The 16874-nt window shown below is 35.3% G+C and overlaps 1 protein-coding gene across 2 annotated transcripts in view; it reads left to right on the top strand.

Annotated features, from left to right (window-relative positions):
• Window positions 1-16874, top strand: part of LOC144856402 (ER degradation-enhancing alpha-mannosidase-like protein 1) — a 51508-nt gene that overhangs the window by 17269 nt on the left and 17365 nt on the right. For both annotated transcript variants that reach the window (XM_078714403.1, XM_078714404.1), the window contains exons 5-6: window positions 3114-3297; window positions 16356-16447. In XM_078714403.1, coding sequence (XP_078570529.1) covers window positions 3114-3297; window positions 16356-16447 — 276 coding nt within the window. The remainder of the gene's footprint in view (window positions 1-3113; window positions 3298-16355; window positions 16448-16874) is intronic.

The raw sequence follows: 16874 nt of genomic DNA on the forward strand, positions 1-16874 counted from the left end.
TGAAACCAATTATTGTTTTAGCATGGTACCGCCTTCCTGGGTCAGAAATGGAATTATTTAATGATCTTAAAGAAATTCTTCACAAAATTGAAAGTTGTAATACTATACAGTAATATTGTGATCATTGGTGATGTAAATTGTGATTCAACGTCTGCACACCCAAACTGTTATATGAACAAATTAAATGAAATCTCAACTAATTTTATCTTTTAAACAAGTTATTACACTACAGTGCCAACTAGGACTACAAAATGTACTGTACATCAACCCTTATTGATCATATTTATGTATCCTATCATGTCCAGAAAAGATAAGTGATTCGGGAGTATTATATACAGGGCTTAGTGATCATGATGTTATTTGATTCTGGACAATACACTGGTTTAGTTATGTTGGTTCTTAACAAGGTGTTTGATACAGTAGATCATGGTATTTTGCTTAAAAAGCTGAAACATTTTCTTTAGTGAAGGTGTAATCAGTTGGTTCGAGAATTACATCAATGATAGATGTCATGTAAACTAATATAATGGTATAACTTCAAATATTTGTAACAGTGTCTGTGGGATACCACAGGGTTCCATACTTGGGCCCTTTTGTAACAGTGTCTGTGGGATACCACAGGGTTCCATACTTGGGCCCTTTTGTAACAGTGTCTGTGGGATACCACAGGGCTCCATACTTGGGCCCTTTTGTAACAGTGTCTGTGGGATACCACAGGGTTCCATAGGCCCTGTTTCTGCTGCCAAGAAAATACCGTATTTTATACGGTATTTTTTGAATACCGTATTTATACCGTATTTTTTGGCAGCAGAAACTGCGCTCATACCGTATTTTCCCCACAAAATTTGTGGATAAAATACGGTATTTCCAAATTTATACCGTATTTTTTGTACCCTTTTCTGCTGCCAATAAAAAATACCGTATATTTTTTGACCTGCGACATGAGGTCAACATCGTGTTTTTATTTTCTGTCGCTGTGAGCTGTTTTACACACGTGTATAGATATATTCGGCGAAAATGTGGAGCGAAGACGTCACAGTATTTACTATATAAATCTGTGTGGCGAAAAGGGGTGTGGGGAAGGAGGGGAAGTTAAATGTCCGGCCAACTAAAAGGTAATAAAAGGGACAACCACATTTATAAAGACATTTCTAAAAAAATAAAGCAGGAGTACGGAATAGACTTGTCTCCAAAGCAAGTAAACTCAAAGCTGAAGAGCCTACGAAAGCAGTACAAAATTGCAAAAATAACTCGGGGAGGGAACGAATTACTTGTCCCCATTACGATGTTTTCTGTGCTCTCACAACATCTCTATCACTAGGGCTAGCCTGTTGAAAGTGAGGCGTAAAACTTCCTTTATTGCGACTTTTAATTATCGACCAAATAAATGAATGGCAATTTGGGTAAAAAGGATGAAATTTAACACGACCACCCAAGAAGTATTGTTAGCAGAAACGGGGTACTGAAAAATACGGTATGAAAAATACCGTATTTTATACCGTATTTTGAGCAGTTGCAGCAGAAACAGGCCCATACTTGGGCCCTTTTGTTACAGTGTCTGTGGGATACCACAGGGTTCCATACTTGGGTCCTTACTTTTTATTTTATATGTCAATGACTACAAATGTAAATACTGTATCAGTATGTATGCAGATTATATTATTATTTGTATTTTTCATCTTCTGATGATATATCTGATGTTGTTGAAACTAAATAAGGACCTAGATAATGTTCAGAGGTGGCTCAAATTACTCGTTACTAGATAATTTGGTTTCATTTAATATTGTGTATAAACGTTTGTGTAATTTGTATGGTGTGTACAGTATGTTCTCATATATTTATTTGTTTCTTAAGATAGTGTATAAAAATTAATTTCCGATATGTTTTATTAGAACAAATAAATGCTGGGAGAGAAGCGCAATATTATTATTATTATTTCGAATGGTCACAAACCCTGGGGAGTTTTGGTAATATTGTTGCATGCGACATATCAATACAACAATACAATGTCTTATGTGTGATTGGCTTGGCAGTTGATAGATGGATGTTAATTTGTGAAAACAAAGGCCTAAGAAATGCTGTTGTTTAAATACAGTACTTTGCATCATTATAATTATCATTATAAAAATTAAATGTTTGTTTGGAAAATATTGTTTAATTTCAGTGATTTTATATGAAAAATCTACAGGCTAGCCTAGGCTAGGCCTAAATCGTTCAGATTTGTGGGGAAATTACCAATTTTCGGGGAGGCAGGGATCTGCATTAAAAATCGAGGAAAATCGGATTTCGGGGAACTTGGGACCTCTAATTAGCATATCACCATTACTGACAGTAAAATGTGAAAAGTAAACCACTTTTTATAATCGAAGGCAAATATAAATAGAAATTTCCCACAAAGTAGTAGAAGAAGCAAGATCGATGAAAGGATGCCGACAACAACAAGGTCATATTCAATACTGTATAATGTTTAGTCAATCGCAGGCGGACTGCCGACAGAATATCGTATAATATAAAGTTTACCTAGATTTTGTGGGTCACATGTCATGAAACAAAATACCACCTTCCCACCACATTGCATGTTTTTTTTTTCATGGTAAACATGTGTACTGGAATTGGGGTTGTTTTCATATGGTGGGCTCCCTGAACTGGTTAAGTGTGGTAAACATATCTAAATCCCTTCGTGTTGTCTACTGAAATTGGAGTTTTTTTTCATATGCTGGGCTCCCTAACATTAAATATTAAGTTAGCATGTAATTGATAACATTTTCTATCATAAAACCCTACCGGGCTATACCATGCTACTACGATACAAACAAATACATGGCCGGCTACATTCAGAATAATGACATTAGTAATTTCTTTCTTTCAGAACGCTGCCAGTATGACATTTTTTATTGGGTGGCCACCCTCTGATTAGGGCTTGTTAAGTGCACTATGTCGCAAGACGTTCAGCATTCGTAGCTAAAAGAAAATGAACAATATAAAGTTACTTGTGATGATATAATTATTACACAGTATTATTGTGATTTATCATTTTATTATTTACGGCCACATATATATTTTGAATGTTTTTATTTAGTTTCACAAATATATATGATTTTTCTTTCATTTAGGTAAATCTTCGTTCTGGTATTCCAAATAATGGTTCAATTGAAACTTGTACAGCAGGAGCAGGCTCACTGCTTGTGGAGTTTGGAACGTTGAGTCGATTGCTTGTTAATCCTGTTTATGAAAATGCAGCACGCCATTCTGTTGAGGTATTATGGGCGCATAGATCAGGAAATACAGGACTACTTGGTAGGTTGTTTGAAAAAATCTAGATAATTTGTTGAGCAACTCAAATTGAGAGAAAATCGGCCATAGATAAGCGAGATGTTGAATGTGATAATTTATGATTAAAGAGAAATAATAAAATAATGTCACTTTATTCTTTCATGTATAAAGAAAATGGTAATTTTAAAAGTCAGGTGGCCATATTATGATGTACTGTACATCAAATGATGGCCGACATTTGATATAATAGCCCACATTTTGCTGCCATCTATTTTGTATCAGGCCAACAAAAAATTGTTTAGTTTCCCAAGCACACCAAAAATTGACAAACAGGGTCGGTAGGTAGGGTATTTTTGTTGTTGATTGGTATAGATACCATGCTACTGATATTTCGTGTTAGGCCTATTATGTGTCAAAACATGTTAAGTGGTCTGTAAAGTTATTTTTCTTGTTTTGCCAATCAGAAATTCGCCAAGGCCCTCAGTTTTGGCAATTTCTAAAAATGGAATATCTCAAAAGCTTGCTAATGGTCTAGCCCTATTGTTAAGCTAGTAGTAGTACTAGTAGGGCCTAACCTAGGCTATATATGGCTAGAGCTATTGTAATGCGTGCTTGTCAACCCGTACCCAAACCAACCCGTACCCATGCCAACTTGTACCCAACTTGGCTAACTCGTACCCAAATAATTGGTCAACTCATACCCACTTTGGCTGACCTGTACCCAAACCAACCTGTATCCATGCAAACCCGTACCTAATTATTAGTATTTAGCTTACTCGTACCCACATGGGGGCCCGGCCAGGTATAAAAAAATTTGCGCAATCAATATATGTTATATTACTAATGTTAAATGCACTAGCATATCTCTTCATGTTAAATCTGATGTAAACATTAGATGCAGCAGCTCTCTGCCTTTTGTTTTTTATGTACTACTACAGTACTACTACTACTACTGTTTATAAGTAACCGCATTCATATTTCAACCGCATGGTACAGTATTGTTCCTATGAGTTGACAAACATGGAGCCAGAACCAAATAAAACAAAGCGGCTACATTATACATTATTTTCTTATTTTAGAAGAGGAGGTCAGAGAGGCCGGCATTGTCCTAGAGATCAGAACACAATGGATAAATTGAGACATTGACCCAAATGATAGTTTTTAACCATAGGGGCCGTGTCAAAATTATATTACTCCGTGTAACGCAGTAAACACAAAGTTTGCCGTGGTTAACGCACTAACGCTCCTAACGGATGTTCGTTTATGCATAAACTTGTGGATTTCATTAATTGCGTTAGCAAATTGATTATTCATAAGTAAGCAAATGAATATTCATGAGTAGAAACAGGAGATACGCTCCGTTGATTTTTTTAATTAATACAAGCGTTTAAACAATAAATATCCTGCCTAATTTATTACATTCTACTGTTGCTATTATTTATACCATTAGACGTTCAAAAACAAGCCGAACACTTTCATGACCAGACAGTGGGCAAACCCTGTCAACGTCTAAATATAGCACGATGTCGTTGTGGTATATACAGGGAGTTGTTAATAATAACAACTCTCTGGTATATACACGCATGACGGCTAGCAGGATGAACAAGACGGCGCTAATATTATTATTAGGTGAAAATATAATTATGAAAAAAATATTCGTGTACTGTTTTTTTCTTTTCATTAAAAATCATTAAATAAAATAATTACATCGCGATTGACGTTACACAAATATCTTACGGAAAATGGTCTTTTATTATTTCTTCTATCCAGAGAATTCGACTAGAGAGCGCGAAACACACGTGATCGCCACTGAGCTAGCGCGAAACTATAGGCTACTGCTGACATTGTTTTAGGGTGTGTACGTCAAATGGAATGTCCACAATAATCGTTCTTTCGGCGGCGAAACTCGCATGATGAACACACATGGTAATTTATTACCAGAGGGGCGCGTGTACATCAAATGGAATGTCCACAACAGTCGTTGGTTCGGGCAACAAACTCGCATGGTGAACACACGTGGTAATTTCTTACTTACCAGAGGGGTACGTGTACATCAAATGGAATTTCACAATAGTCGTTCGGCGTTCGGGTAACAAACTTGCATGATGAATATACACGTGGTAAATTCTTACCAGAGGGGTACGTGTACATCAAATGGAATTTCACAACAGTCGTTCGGCGTTCGGGACAACAAACTCGCATGATTAATATACACGTGGTAATTTCTTTTAGATGGGTGCGTGTACATCAAATGGAATTTCACGACAGTCGTTCGGCTCCTCGGAATTGTTTTTCCAACGATTGATTGTGCGGCTCACGAACACACATGGTAGTTTCTTACACTCAAATGGAGACGATGGTCCACTACAGTGGACTCAGTTTTTCAAGATATTGATCCAGAGATTTACCAAGACAACAGCCAAATACCATCCACAATCAAATGTATTTCACGTTGTCAATTCGATAATTTGGAAAAAGGCAAATCACTAGAATGCGCGTTATGTGAAGCTCACTACCACAAGCTATGTGTGGGAATGAAAGTAAAGCAGAATCCACGCATTTGGATATGCCCGATTTGTAAAGAGATCCCTATGAATCTCAGCAACATGCATAAGAAAACATCAGAACTTGAGGAGACGATTACAAATCTAATCAAAATCAACCAACAACTAAAGAACGAAATGAAAGAACAAGCAACTATAATTACAAACATGCAATCGCAATTACGCATGCAGTCAACAACTACAACGAAAGATACGCCTTGCACAGACAGTGTGAATCAACCTTCTTCATCGAAACATTCCCATTCAAAGTCATCAGGAAGACCCGAAAATAAGCCTAATGAAAAATTGAATCTAATAATCGGCGACTCAATGGTGAAGGATATAAATGAAGGAGGACTTCAAACAACCAAAGTCATCTGCATGAGAGGTGCAAAAGTATGTGATATAAAGGATAAATTGAGTGTTATCAGCAAGTCAGACCACCATTATGAAAACATCGTAATACATGTGGGTACAAATAACTGTGTATCCGAAGAAAAGTGTAACCAAGGAATTGCCGATTTCAAAGGCATGATAGAAGAGTTGAAATCTGATCTACCTAACGCCTCATTATTAATCTCATCTGTATCTCCAAGATCTGATAATATCAACTACTTGTCAACGACTTTAATGATGCAATCAAAGAAATCGCGAAGACTCATCTTGCGAGTTCGTCGATCATGATCAAACGTTTAAGCTTCAAAACGGATCTTTAACAAGAAGGAACCTTAACAGTAGTGGCTTGCATCTCTCTAAGGAAGGCACGCGAACCCTAATTCACAACATCGATATGGTACATAACATTATTAAAACAAGAGTAAATTACGCGAACACTCACAAGATAGCACAACGGAAGCGGAAAGACAATAGAGGACACAATGTTACGAAAACAACAAAAGAAAAACGTCTGTCGCAAAGCTATGTATCTCGTTGTCAGAAGTGTGGCCTAACAAATCACACTACAAGGGACTGCACACACAATCACGCGATAAAATGTTTCACTTGCCACAAGATAGGACACAAGGCATACAACTGTACTCAGCAACGAGACGGGTTACACAACGACCGGTCCCCATAGGATACAGCCCGCAACTTTTCAAAACACTACGAACGTCATGAGGACAATAAATTTTGCTTATTAAATGATGAACTCACAATCACACATGAAACCAATATAGCAGAACTGATTGAATCACCATCATCTAGCTCGAACTCCAAAAAGAACTATCGACATAGAAGAGGAGGTAAAAAAGGTAAACAGTTTAAAAAACCTTTTAAAGAGTCAACTCTTAAAATTGCCTTTAATAATGTTAATCATCTCAGACCTAAAATGTATGAAGTTTCATCCTTTTTGTATAACAATAATATAGATATCTTTGGTGTCGCTGAGACATTTTTAAGAAACGGTATGACAGTCTCTGTTAATGGGTGTAAATGGTTCGGTAAAAATAGGAAGCTTAAGAATGGAGGGGGTATTGGCCTATTTGTGTCTAATGATATTGTGGTACTCGATGAAAACTTATTTGAAAGCAATTTAGATGAATATGAAAGGATGTGGCTAAAAATGAATATTAATAACAAACCTTTTTATATTGCCGTTGTATATTTTCCCGTCGAGGGAGTTAACAAAGAGTTGACTGCAGAATTATATAATCAACTCTTATTAGAAATTTTAAAGATAGAAAATATTAACGAAGAGGATGACCCCTCTATCCTGATAATAGGCGATTTTAATGGTCGGATAGGCAATGCAATTGTAAATGGTGATAGAACTTTAAACTCAAACGGAATTAAGTTACTAGAGTTCAGTGATAATTCTAGTTTATCAATACTGAATCGTACTATCTTCTGTGAAGGGAAAATAACATGGGTAAAAGGTAATCAGACCAGTACAATTGACTATATGCTCTCTTCTAAATGTATTCTTAATAAGATTAGTAAGCTAATTGTAGACGAACTTAGGCATTATAGTATTGGTAGTGATCATAACATGTTGATCCTAAATTTAATTAATAATGAAAATAATCAGTATAGTTTAGGTGAAAGAAAGAAAAAGAAATTTATTTGGGATACACATAAAGGTCAAGATTATTCTGCTTACCACCAAGAACTGAACTTAGGCTTTGATAACTGGGATGTTATTGTTAACAACTTCAATAATGTTAATGACATTTGGGAAGCATGGAAGTCAATTGTTATTTCAGCTGTGGTAAATGGAATTGGAAAGAGAGTAATTAATAATAAACATAAACCATGGTTTGATAAAGAAGCTGATATTGCAATAAAACGTAGGAAAAATGCTGCTCGAACGCATAGAAAGTACATTAAAAGAGAAGATAAAGATAATGCTACTTCAGAATTTTTATGGAATAGTTACCTGGAAAAACGTGCCGATACTAACATTTTAATTAAACAAAAGATTAACAAGAAAAGAGTCGATAATTCAATTAAAATTGCTAATAAAGGTGGACCAAGATGTAAAGATTTCTGGAAAGCCCTAAGAGGCCCTAAACATAAACAGGAAGTGGTCAGTTGTATTAAATCACCTTTTTCGGACGAAATTATTACAGAAAAAGTTAAAATGAACCAAACAGTAAAACAATACTGGGAAACTCTAGGAAAAATGCATATGAATATGTCTGATTGCATCTCACTTAACACGTCGATGTTTATCCAGAAGGTACGTTCCGATCTAAGTTCAGACAATCCTAATAATACTAATATTAATGATAATAATGCAAATAGTAATGAACACTCGGAATTATTCCTACATAATATCAAATTAAATATTAATACTGTTTCAATTGCTCTTGCACATGCCAAAAATAATAAGGCGCCAGGGCCAGACGGAATTACAAACGAACTCCTTAAAAATGGGGGTGTTTATATTGAATACTCTCTTTTGTTTATGTTCCAAAGAATTATCGAACTAGGAGAAATTCCAAATGAATGGAACAAATCTACTATTATCCCTATTTTCAAAAAAGGAAATAGGTTAGACTTAAATAATTATAGCGGTATTTCTTTGACTTCCTGTATATCTAAGATTTTCAATAGGATTATTGCTTTCTCGATAACTGAAGAAGGGGATGTCCTTTCGGAAGTACAGGGAGGTTTTCGCGCACAACATAGGTGTGAGGATCACATTTTTTACATTAAAAAGTATTGCTGCCTGCAGATTTGCAGAAGGGAAAAACACCTATATGGCCTTCCTGGACTTCCGAAAGGCATTCGACAGTGTATGGCGAGAAGGGCTACTAAAAGCTATATGGAACTGTGGTATTAGGGGTAATATATGGAAACTTATTGACAAATTATATAAAAATGTTGAAGGATATGTAACATTTGGAAACATTTCTACTGATTCATTTGTAATCGATCAGGGAGTTAAACAGGGATGTACTCTATCTCCTGTACTCTTTTCCATTTTTATTAATGAATTTAAGAAGTTGTTAGAGTCAAATAATGTTGGTGTTAAGATCCAAAATAAATGGATGGGTAGTCTTTTCTGGGCTGATGATGTCGTGCTAATTGCCAATAATGAGCATGACCTTAAAAAGATGCTTAAATTAGCAGGTGATTTTTCAAATGATTGGAAAATTAATTTTAACTATGAAAAATCAAAAGTCTTGATTTTTGGAAAAAAGATAAATAAATATAAACAATGGGATCTTGGCAAACATCACATCACAGAAACAGACACCTACCAATATCTAGGAGTGCTAATATCAAGAAATTTATGTGAACATCCGCATATTGACAATGTTGTTAAAAAGGGTAATAGATTAGTTTCATATGTTAAATCTATAATTGATAATCTTGATGACTTTGACAGAGTATATTACGGAAATATCCTATGGAAAACAATAGTTTTACCTTCTATTAATTATGCTTGCTCTGTTTGGACTGGAGGGTCCAATTCAGATATTGAGAGACTGGAACGGCTTCAAATGCAGATGGCACGATATATTTTAAAAGCACCAGTGTATACACCCAAAGTGGCCTTATATGGAGATCTAGGATGGATACCCTTAACCGTATCTCATAACATATTACAACTAAAATTCTTTGAACGTTTAGTCGGGTTAAATGAAAAACGATGGCCCAACCTATTATACAAGACTATGCTTAATTACAACACAAAAGAATTAGTTGTGTTCGAACCACTTTCTGTAGATTTGAATGCATGCATATTTTTAACAATGTTTTTAAAAATCGCACTATGGAAAATTGGTTAAATTTACTGAAACAAAATATTTTAGATAATGTAAATAATCAATGGTCAGAGGACCTCGCATCTAAATCGTCGCTATCTTTTTATGCAAAGTTAAAATCAAAGCCGGATCTTGAAAAGTTTTTACTTGATAAAACAAATTTTAATGGTGCCCGTCTTAAAGTTCAAGCCCGTTCCAATACTCTACCTTTAAATTTTAAATTAAGTAAATGGACAGTGGATAATGATTGTCTCTGTTCATTATGTAACTCTGGAAATATAGAGGACATATCTCACTTTTTATTTAGTTGTGATGCATTACAATGTGTAAGAGAAGAACAGCTAAATGTACTTAAACAAGACTTAATTTTTCATAACGAGTTAGATGTTTGGGAAACATTCTGCACCAGTAACAATGACTAAAAAATGTTATATGTTCTGGGGACGGATACACTTCCCCTCAGTAATAATGTTCTATTGAGTCTTGACAAATTTTGTAAAGTATACCTAACAAGATCATGGAAAATACGAAACAATCTTATACAACTCGCAGATAGCATGTAATGTTTTTGTTTTGTTGCGGTATAGATATCTTTTTATTTTGAGTTTTTAATACTATTTTTTTTAAATTTTGGTACAATTTTTTTTTTTTTTTTTTTTTTTTTTCAGTTACTGTACTACTTAAAAATTGTTTGTATTTCATTTCTTTTTAACTCATTGTATATTGCTTAAGTGACGTACGACTACGATAGCGATCGAGTCGGCGGTTGACTAGTTTTATTTTGTATCTGTTTGTTTTTATTAATTTGTATCTGTTGAATGTCTATCTGTATATAGAACGCACCGTGTATGAACGAGTTCCACCGTTGTAAAGGTGTAGTTTCAATAAATTATTATTATTACTTATGGAATTGTTTTTCTACAAAGATCGTTCGCATTAAATACACGTACCATGATTATAGGTTTATTTTAAATAAAAATACAATAGCCTACATTTAAGTATAATAAGCCTTTTTAGGACCGTGCGTGCAGTACTGGGACCGTGGGAAAATTGTGATTTTTTATTGTAAATATTTAGATCAGACAAACAAATTTACAAAGAAAAATATGGTAAAATATGTAAAACTGTATTTTAATGTTTAAAAAAAAATCATTACTGCACTTTACTATACTAAAGAATAACATTGTATACAGTGTGTACGTATAGCCAGAGCCTTGCAGCACGGCCACACAAGGGAATTCCCCTGTACTACAGCGTACTCTACTGTACTACATTATACCGTGTGTTGTCGCTGAAAAAAAAATAATACGGGCTCAAAAAATGGGAATTCCCCTGAATTGAAAACAGTGGAAACAACACACATAACGTATAATGTATTACAAAATGTTCAAACCGTTTACCGCGTTTACTGTTTTTTTATTATTCAGTAAACGAAGTAAACGAATCCGTAATTACCTCATGAATATGAATGAGGCAAAACGTTAGTAGCGTTAGCGCTTAACACTTCAATGAACATGGTTACACCCACCTCATTAACGAATTATAATACACAGAATAACGTTAATCGCGGTGCACCGCGTTACACGGAGTAATATAATTTTGACACGACCCCCCAAAGCAAATTCTATTCTCTGGTGGGGAACGACTCAAAGTTAGAATTGGTGATAATGCTTCAATTGAGGAGTTCTTTTTTCAATACTTTACTGATGATATATTTTCACATATTGTACAGGAGACTAACCGATATGCTCAGCAGTTCATCAATGCAACACGTGATAAACTGAACAATCGATCCAGGGTTCATCAATGGGTTCCCACCACCGTTCCTGAAATGAAGACGTTTTTCGGTTTACTTGGACTGATGGGTATTATTCACAAGCCTAGGCTAGAAATGTATTGGAACACTGATGATTTGATAGAAACACCTATATTTGGCCAAATAATGAACAGCTATAGGTTTTTCCTGATAATGAAATTTCATTGCAAACAATGAAGACCCAGTACATGACCCCACGGATGGGCAGGCTCTACAAAATTAGGCCTCTCATCAGAATGGTTCGAGAACAAAGAGTACATTTTCTTTCTCCAATTGGTGCAAGTGACCATGCGGTTCTGATGTTTTATTTTGAGCTAGAGAGTGAGTGCTCGTTTGAAGTTGATTCTTCTCTCAAACTTAATTATTCCAAGGCTAACTTTTGTTCTATAAACTCTTTCTTCCAGGCCCAAAATTGGAATGTTACCCTTGATAAACCCATAATTCAGGCTTGGGATACTTTATTAAAAAATACAATGAGGCTGTTTCTAAATATGTCCCTAAGATTAATATTATCCGTTCTTACAAACCTTCAAAACACAAATGGATGATGTCAAAAGTATTATGCAAAATTGAAAAGAAAAATCTTGCATGGAAGCGATACATGAAAAGACGTACTCGGTCCAGATCTAGGAAATATTGTAAAGCCAGAAATGCCTCTGTAACTGCAGTGAGGCTAGCTAAAGCTCGATTTTAAAAAGATATTGCCACTAACGTTAAATCATCTCCTAAAGCTTTTTTCTCTTATGTGAGAAGCCGTACCTCGATTAAATCGAACGTTAGTAATATAAAATGCCCTGACGGCTCCTTTGCAAATTCTAATTTTGAATGTAGCCAAGTTCTAAACTCCTCTTTTCATGCTGTTTTCGATCCCGAGGATACCACATCCATCCCTGAACCTTCTTACCATTTTCATGGTCCACCACTTGAAAGCGTCCATAAAGCGTTGATAACTATGGATGATGTATCTTCTGAAATAAAAAATGTAAAGACAAACTCCTCTCCTGGACCTGATGGTGTTCATCCAAGTGTTCTAAAGGAATGCGAAACGTCCCTTAGCATGCCTATTTTTCTCTTATTCCAAAAGACTCTTACCTCTGGAGAGCTCCCAAATGATTGGAAAGATGCTCATATTACACCTATTCATGAAGGAGGTTCCCGCGTTGAACCATCTAACTACAGTCCTATAAGCCTTACTAATTTTATAAACAATCTATTATGCACCATCTTGAATCTAATAATTTACTGAGCAAACACCAACACGGTTTTCGGTCCCGTCGATCCTGTCTTACCCAACTTTCAGAATTTTTCCAAGATTTACACAATGCTAAGGACGATAGTGACCAATAGATATTATCTATCTTGATTGCAGAAAGGCTTTTGACACTGTACCACATATGCGACTTATGTACAAACTTAAGGCAAATGGTATAAATTGTATTCTTCTCCAATGGATTTCAAATTTTCTTATTCATAGATGTCAATGTGTCTCAGTCAAAGGATCCTTTTCTTTGTGGCTTCCCGTTGTTAGTGGTGTGCCCCAGGGCTCTGTCCTTGGTCCTATTTTATTTCTGGTGTTTGTGAATAATCTATTAGATGATCTTAGATCAAGCGGTAAACTGTTCGCAGATGATGCCAAAATTTACGAATACGTACCACACATGACAGTGTTATTCTTCAAGATGATCTTAAGAAGTTACAGGTTTGGAGTCACAAATGGTTGTTGTACTTCAATGAAAAGAAATGCACAACTTTGCATGTTGTACTAAGAAATCCTCAACATTGTTATTCATTAGGTGGCTCATTGTTAACTACCTCTAAAGAGCAAAAAGATTTAGGTACTACACTGTTACCTCTGACTTAAAGTCTACAGTTTATGTTGGTAAGATTGCCGCAAAAGCAAATTCAATGATAGGTACTACTCGACACGCCTTTACCTTTATGGATTCCGAAATGTTTCTTGTCTTATACAAAACTTTAGTTCGTCCTATTTTGGTGTTTTCTGTTCAATCATGGTCACCGCATCTAAAGAAGGACATTATTAAACTTGAGAAGGTTCAAAATCGTCCCAACTAAGTTAGTGCCAGAAATCCAAAATCTTTCTGCACAGGAACGGCTTTCTAGGTTGGGTCTATCATCACTCGAAGATAGACGTAGTTGAGGTGATATGATTGAAACTTATAAAAGATTGTTCATGGACTTTTTTACTTTCCAAAATTCTGCTGGCCATTTTACAAGGTTACGAGGTCGTCCTTTTAGGTTGTGTAAACCTCGGTTTAATACCTTTAGTAGAGCCTCTTTCTTTGATTTACGTATCATTACCACATGGAACTCATTACCCTTTCACATTGTCTGAAGCCCACTTAACACTTTCAAGCAAAAATATGACACACACATAAACACTATGAGAGGAGGCAGCCTCTACGAATAAATACTCTTTGCCTCCTTATTTCACTATGGTAAGCATCACTAAGGTAAGCAAATGCAGCGTGTTCATTCGCCATCTAAAGAACTCTGCGTAGATGAATCCTTGCTTTTGTTCAAGGGGAGACTACTGTTCAAACAATGTATTCGAACAAAACGTGCACGTTTTGGAATCAAGTTTTATAAACTATGTACATCAGATGGCGTATGTTTAGATTTTATTGTATATTCAGCTGAGAATGTTTTCAGAGATCATCCAGTTCCTAATCCTCAAAATGCTTGTTACTCAGTTACTGTATTCCTATAAACATGATGCACACATTGTATACATCTCCAGCTCTGGCTACGTACCTTCTTGATCATGATACATACCTTTGTGGCAACCCAAAGCATTCCGATTACCCCAGTGATCTAGGGACAAATGTACTTGACAATTAAGGGAACATACATCATGTTTTATGAAGTCGCAAACATGTTAGCGGTAAAGTTCTGAGCGCTGAAAAACAAATCTAACAATAAACCAAAAGATGTGTGCATGCTTACCACGGAAGGTAGGGCCGCTATGATCCCAACTACAAAATGCGACAAAGACAAAAATCTTATTCACAAGCATCATGTAATAACTGCGTATAATCACAACATGGGAGGAGTTGATATGGTGGATCAACAGCTGCACAGCGTGAGCATTGTAAGAAAAACATACAAGTGGTATAAGAAAATAGCTCTCTCATGTTCATGCAGTGTGCTTTAAGTGCTCACAAACTCCTCGGAAGTTCACGCCATCTACCAATGAGTTTTTGGCTGATTTCAAAGATTTTTTTATAGTACTTGTGTGTTCAAGCCCTAGATTGAACAAAGATGAAACATGTCCTGAAGTATTACAAAGGCTAACTGGGAAGCACTTCCCTGTGAAAAGAGAGTATTAAAGACGCCAACACAAAAAACAAGAAAGACAAAATGTGCTGGGTGTGCTGGGCTTGTGAACATCGCACAAGTGCTGGAAGAGAGATCAAGACAGTGTGGATTTGCAAAGATTGCCCAAGTAACCAAGGTTTGCATGCTGATAAATATTGTTTCAGGGCCTACCACACAAAATTGGACTATTCAAAAGAGGATGATGAGGAATTAAGAAAACCAAAAAATCACAGTTTGTTTCACGATGAACAATCAGTATTTATGTTGATATACGGGAAGTGTTGATAATAAATGATTTTGCTGAAAATAAAATTTTTTTTGTATAACCAATAAAATTAATTATAAAGTTTCATATATTCTACGTACCTTTCTCCAGTAGGAAAACAACATTCCGTAAGAATTCCGTATAGAGAAAGCAGTTTTTATCCTTGATTTGGTCAAAATCAAAAGATTCAAAATGGCCACCATGACATCACATAATATGCGATAATAGGGCTATGGGGTCGAATTACTTGTAGATTTCGTGCTACATGTTTTTGCTGATCAGGATTCCCCTTTTATTAAAAAAAAAAACATGCATTTATAGGATGTATGTCAAATCACAATATTCTCACATTATTGGATTAATATTATCATCAATTAAACTATTAACACATTGTTAAAACATTATTTATTATAAATTAGTTATTTCAAACTATAGGCTGAGTAGTTTTCTGACTGCTCTGCCTGCTTAAATGAGGTTTGTGCTGTTTGTTTTATGGTGTAATAAAGTCTTAATTGTTTTATATTGTGTGTATCGAGCGAAATTGATGCTGAAATTGAGAAAAAAATAGCGTAACGGGAAAAAAATTATGAAAAATAAAGCCAAATTACATTCATCTTTTTTATAAATTTTATTGCACAACAATTAATATAATATAATGGTAAGAGAATACAAGTTGTAAATGGGTAATTATCATATCCCAAATTGTTATTGTAATAGTCATATTGCTCATTTTCCTTTAAAACATGGCTGCAGTCGCGTGCTCAAGTTAGTGTTTACCGACCACCCAACCGACCGACATAGTGAGCTGTAAAGTCGCGTTGCACGCGACTAAAAATTATTTTTATGCTTTACTACTAATTAATTATGATATTTGAAATTGTTACAGAATTTGTATTTTTTATTTTTAGGAAATGTGATTAACATACAAACAGGAAAATGGATGGGTCAACAAAGTGGAGTGGGAGCTGGACTTGATTCGTTCTATGAATACTTGTTAAAAGTATGGTCGTTTCTTCCTTTTTAGTTATTTACTTTCATGACTGTAAAGTCTAATTCTGTTGCACACTGCAGGGGAATACTGTGATGTAAGTTGCGCATCACTTAAAATTGTTATTTAAACAATTTTTTGGTAACTTCTCTAATTATTGTGACAATAGACAAACGATACAAAAATGCTTGCATCAGCGATGAGATCAAACGTTCTGTATATTTTGCCAACCACCCACAATGTTCCAAAATAAACAAAGGCTTTTTTGTTCCCTACGTCAGATCTTGCACCCAGAATATATGGATGCACAAAACTCATTTTCTGTTACGTCCGATTCTAGACTAAACAGGATCCATAGCCTACAATTTGTCACGCAGCTTAGCAAGCATCTTGGCTCAGTGGCAATAGTGTATCATCATTATAGAGGCTTATAGTGAAT

The sequence above is a fragment of the Antedon bifida genome, chromosome 11 (assembly GCF_963402885.1).
Source record: "Antedon bifida chromosome 11, ecAntBifi1.1, whole genome shotgun sequence".
Classification (NCBI taxonomy): Eukaryota; Metazoa; Echinodermata; class Crinoidea; order Comatulida; family Antedonidae; genus Antedon; species Antedon bifida.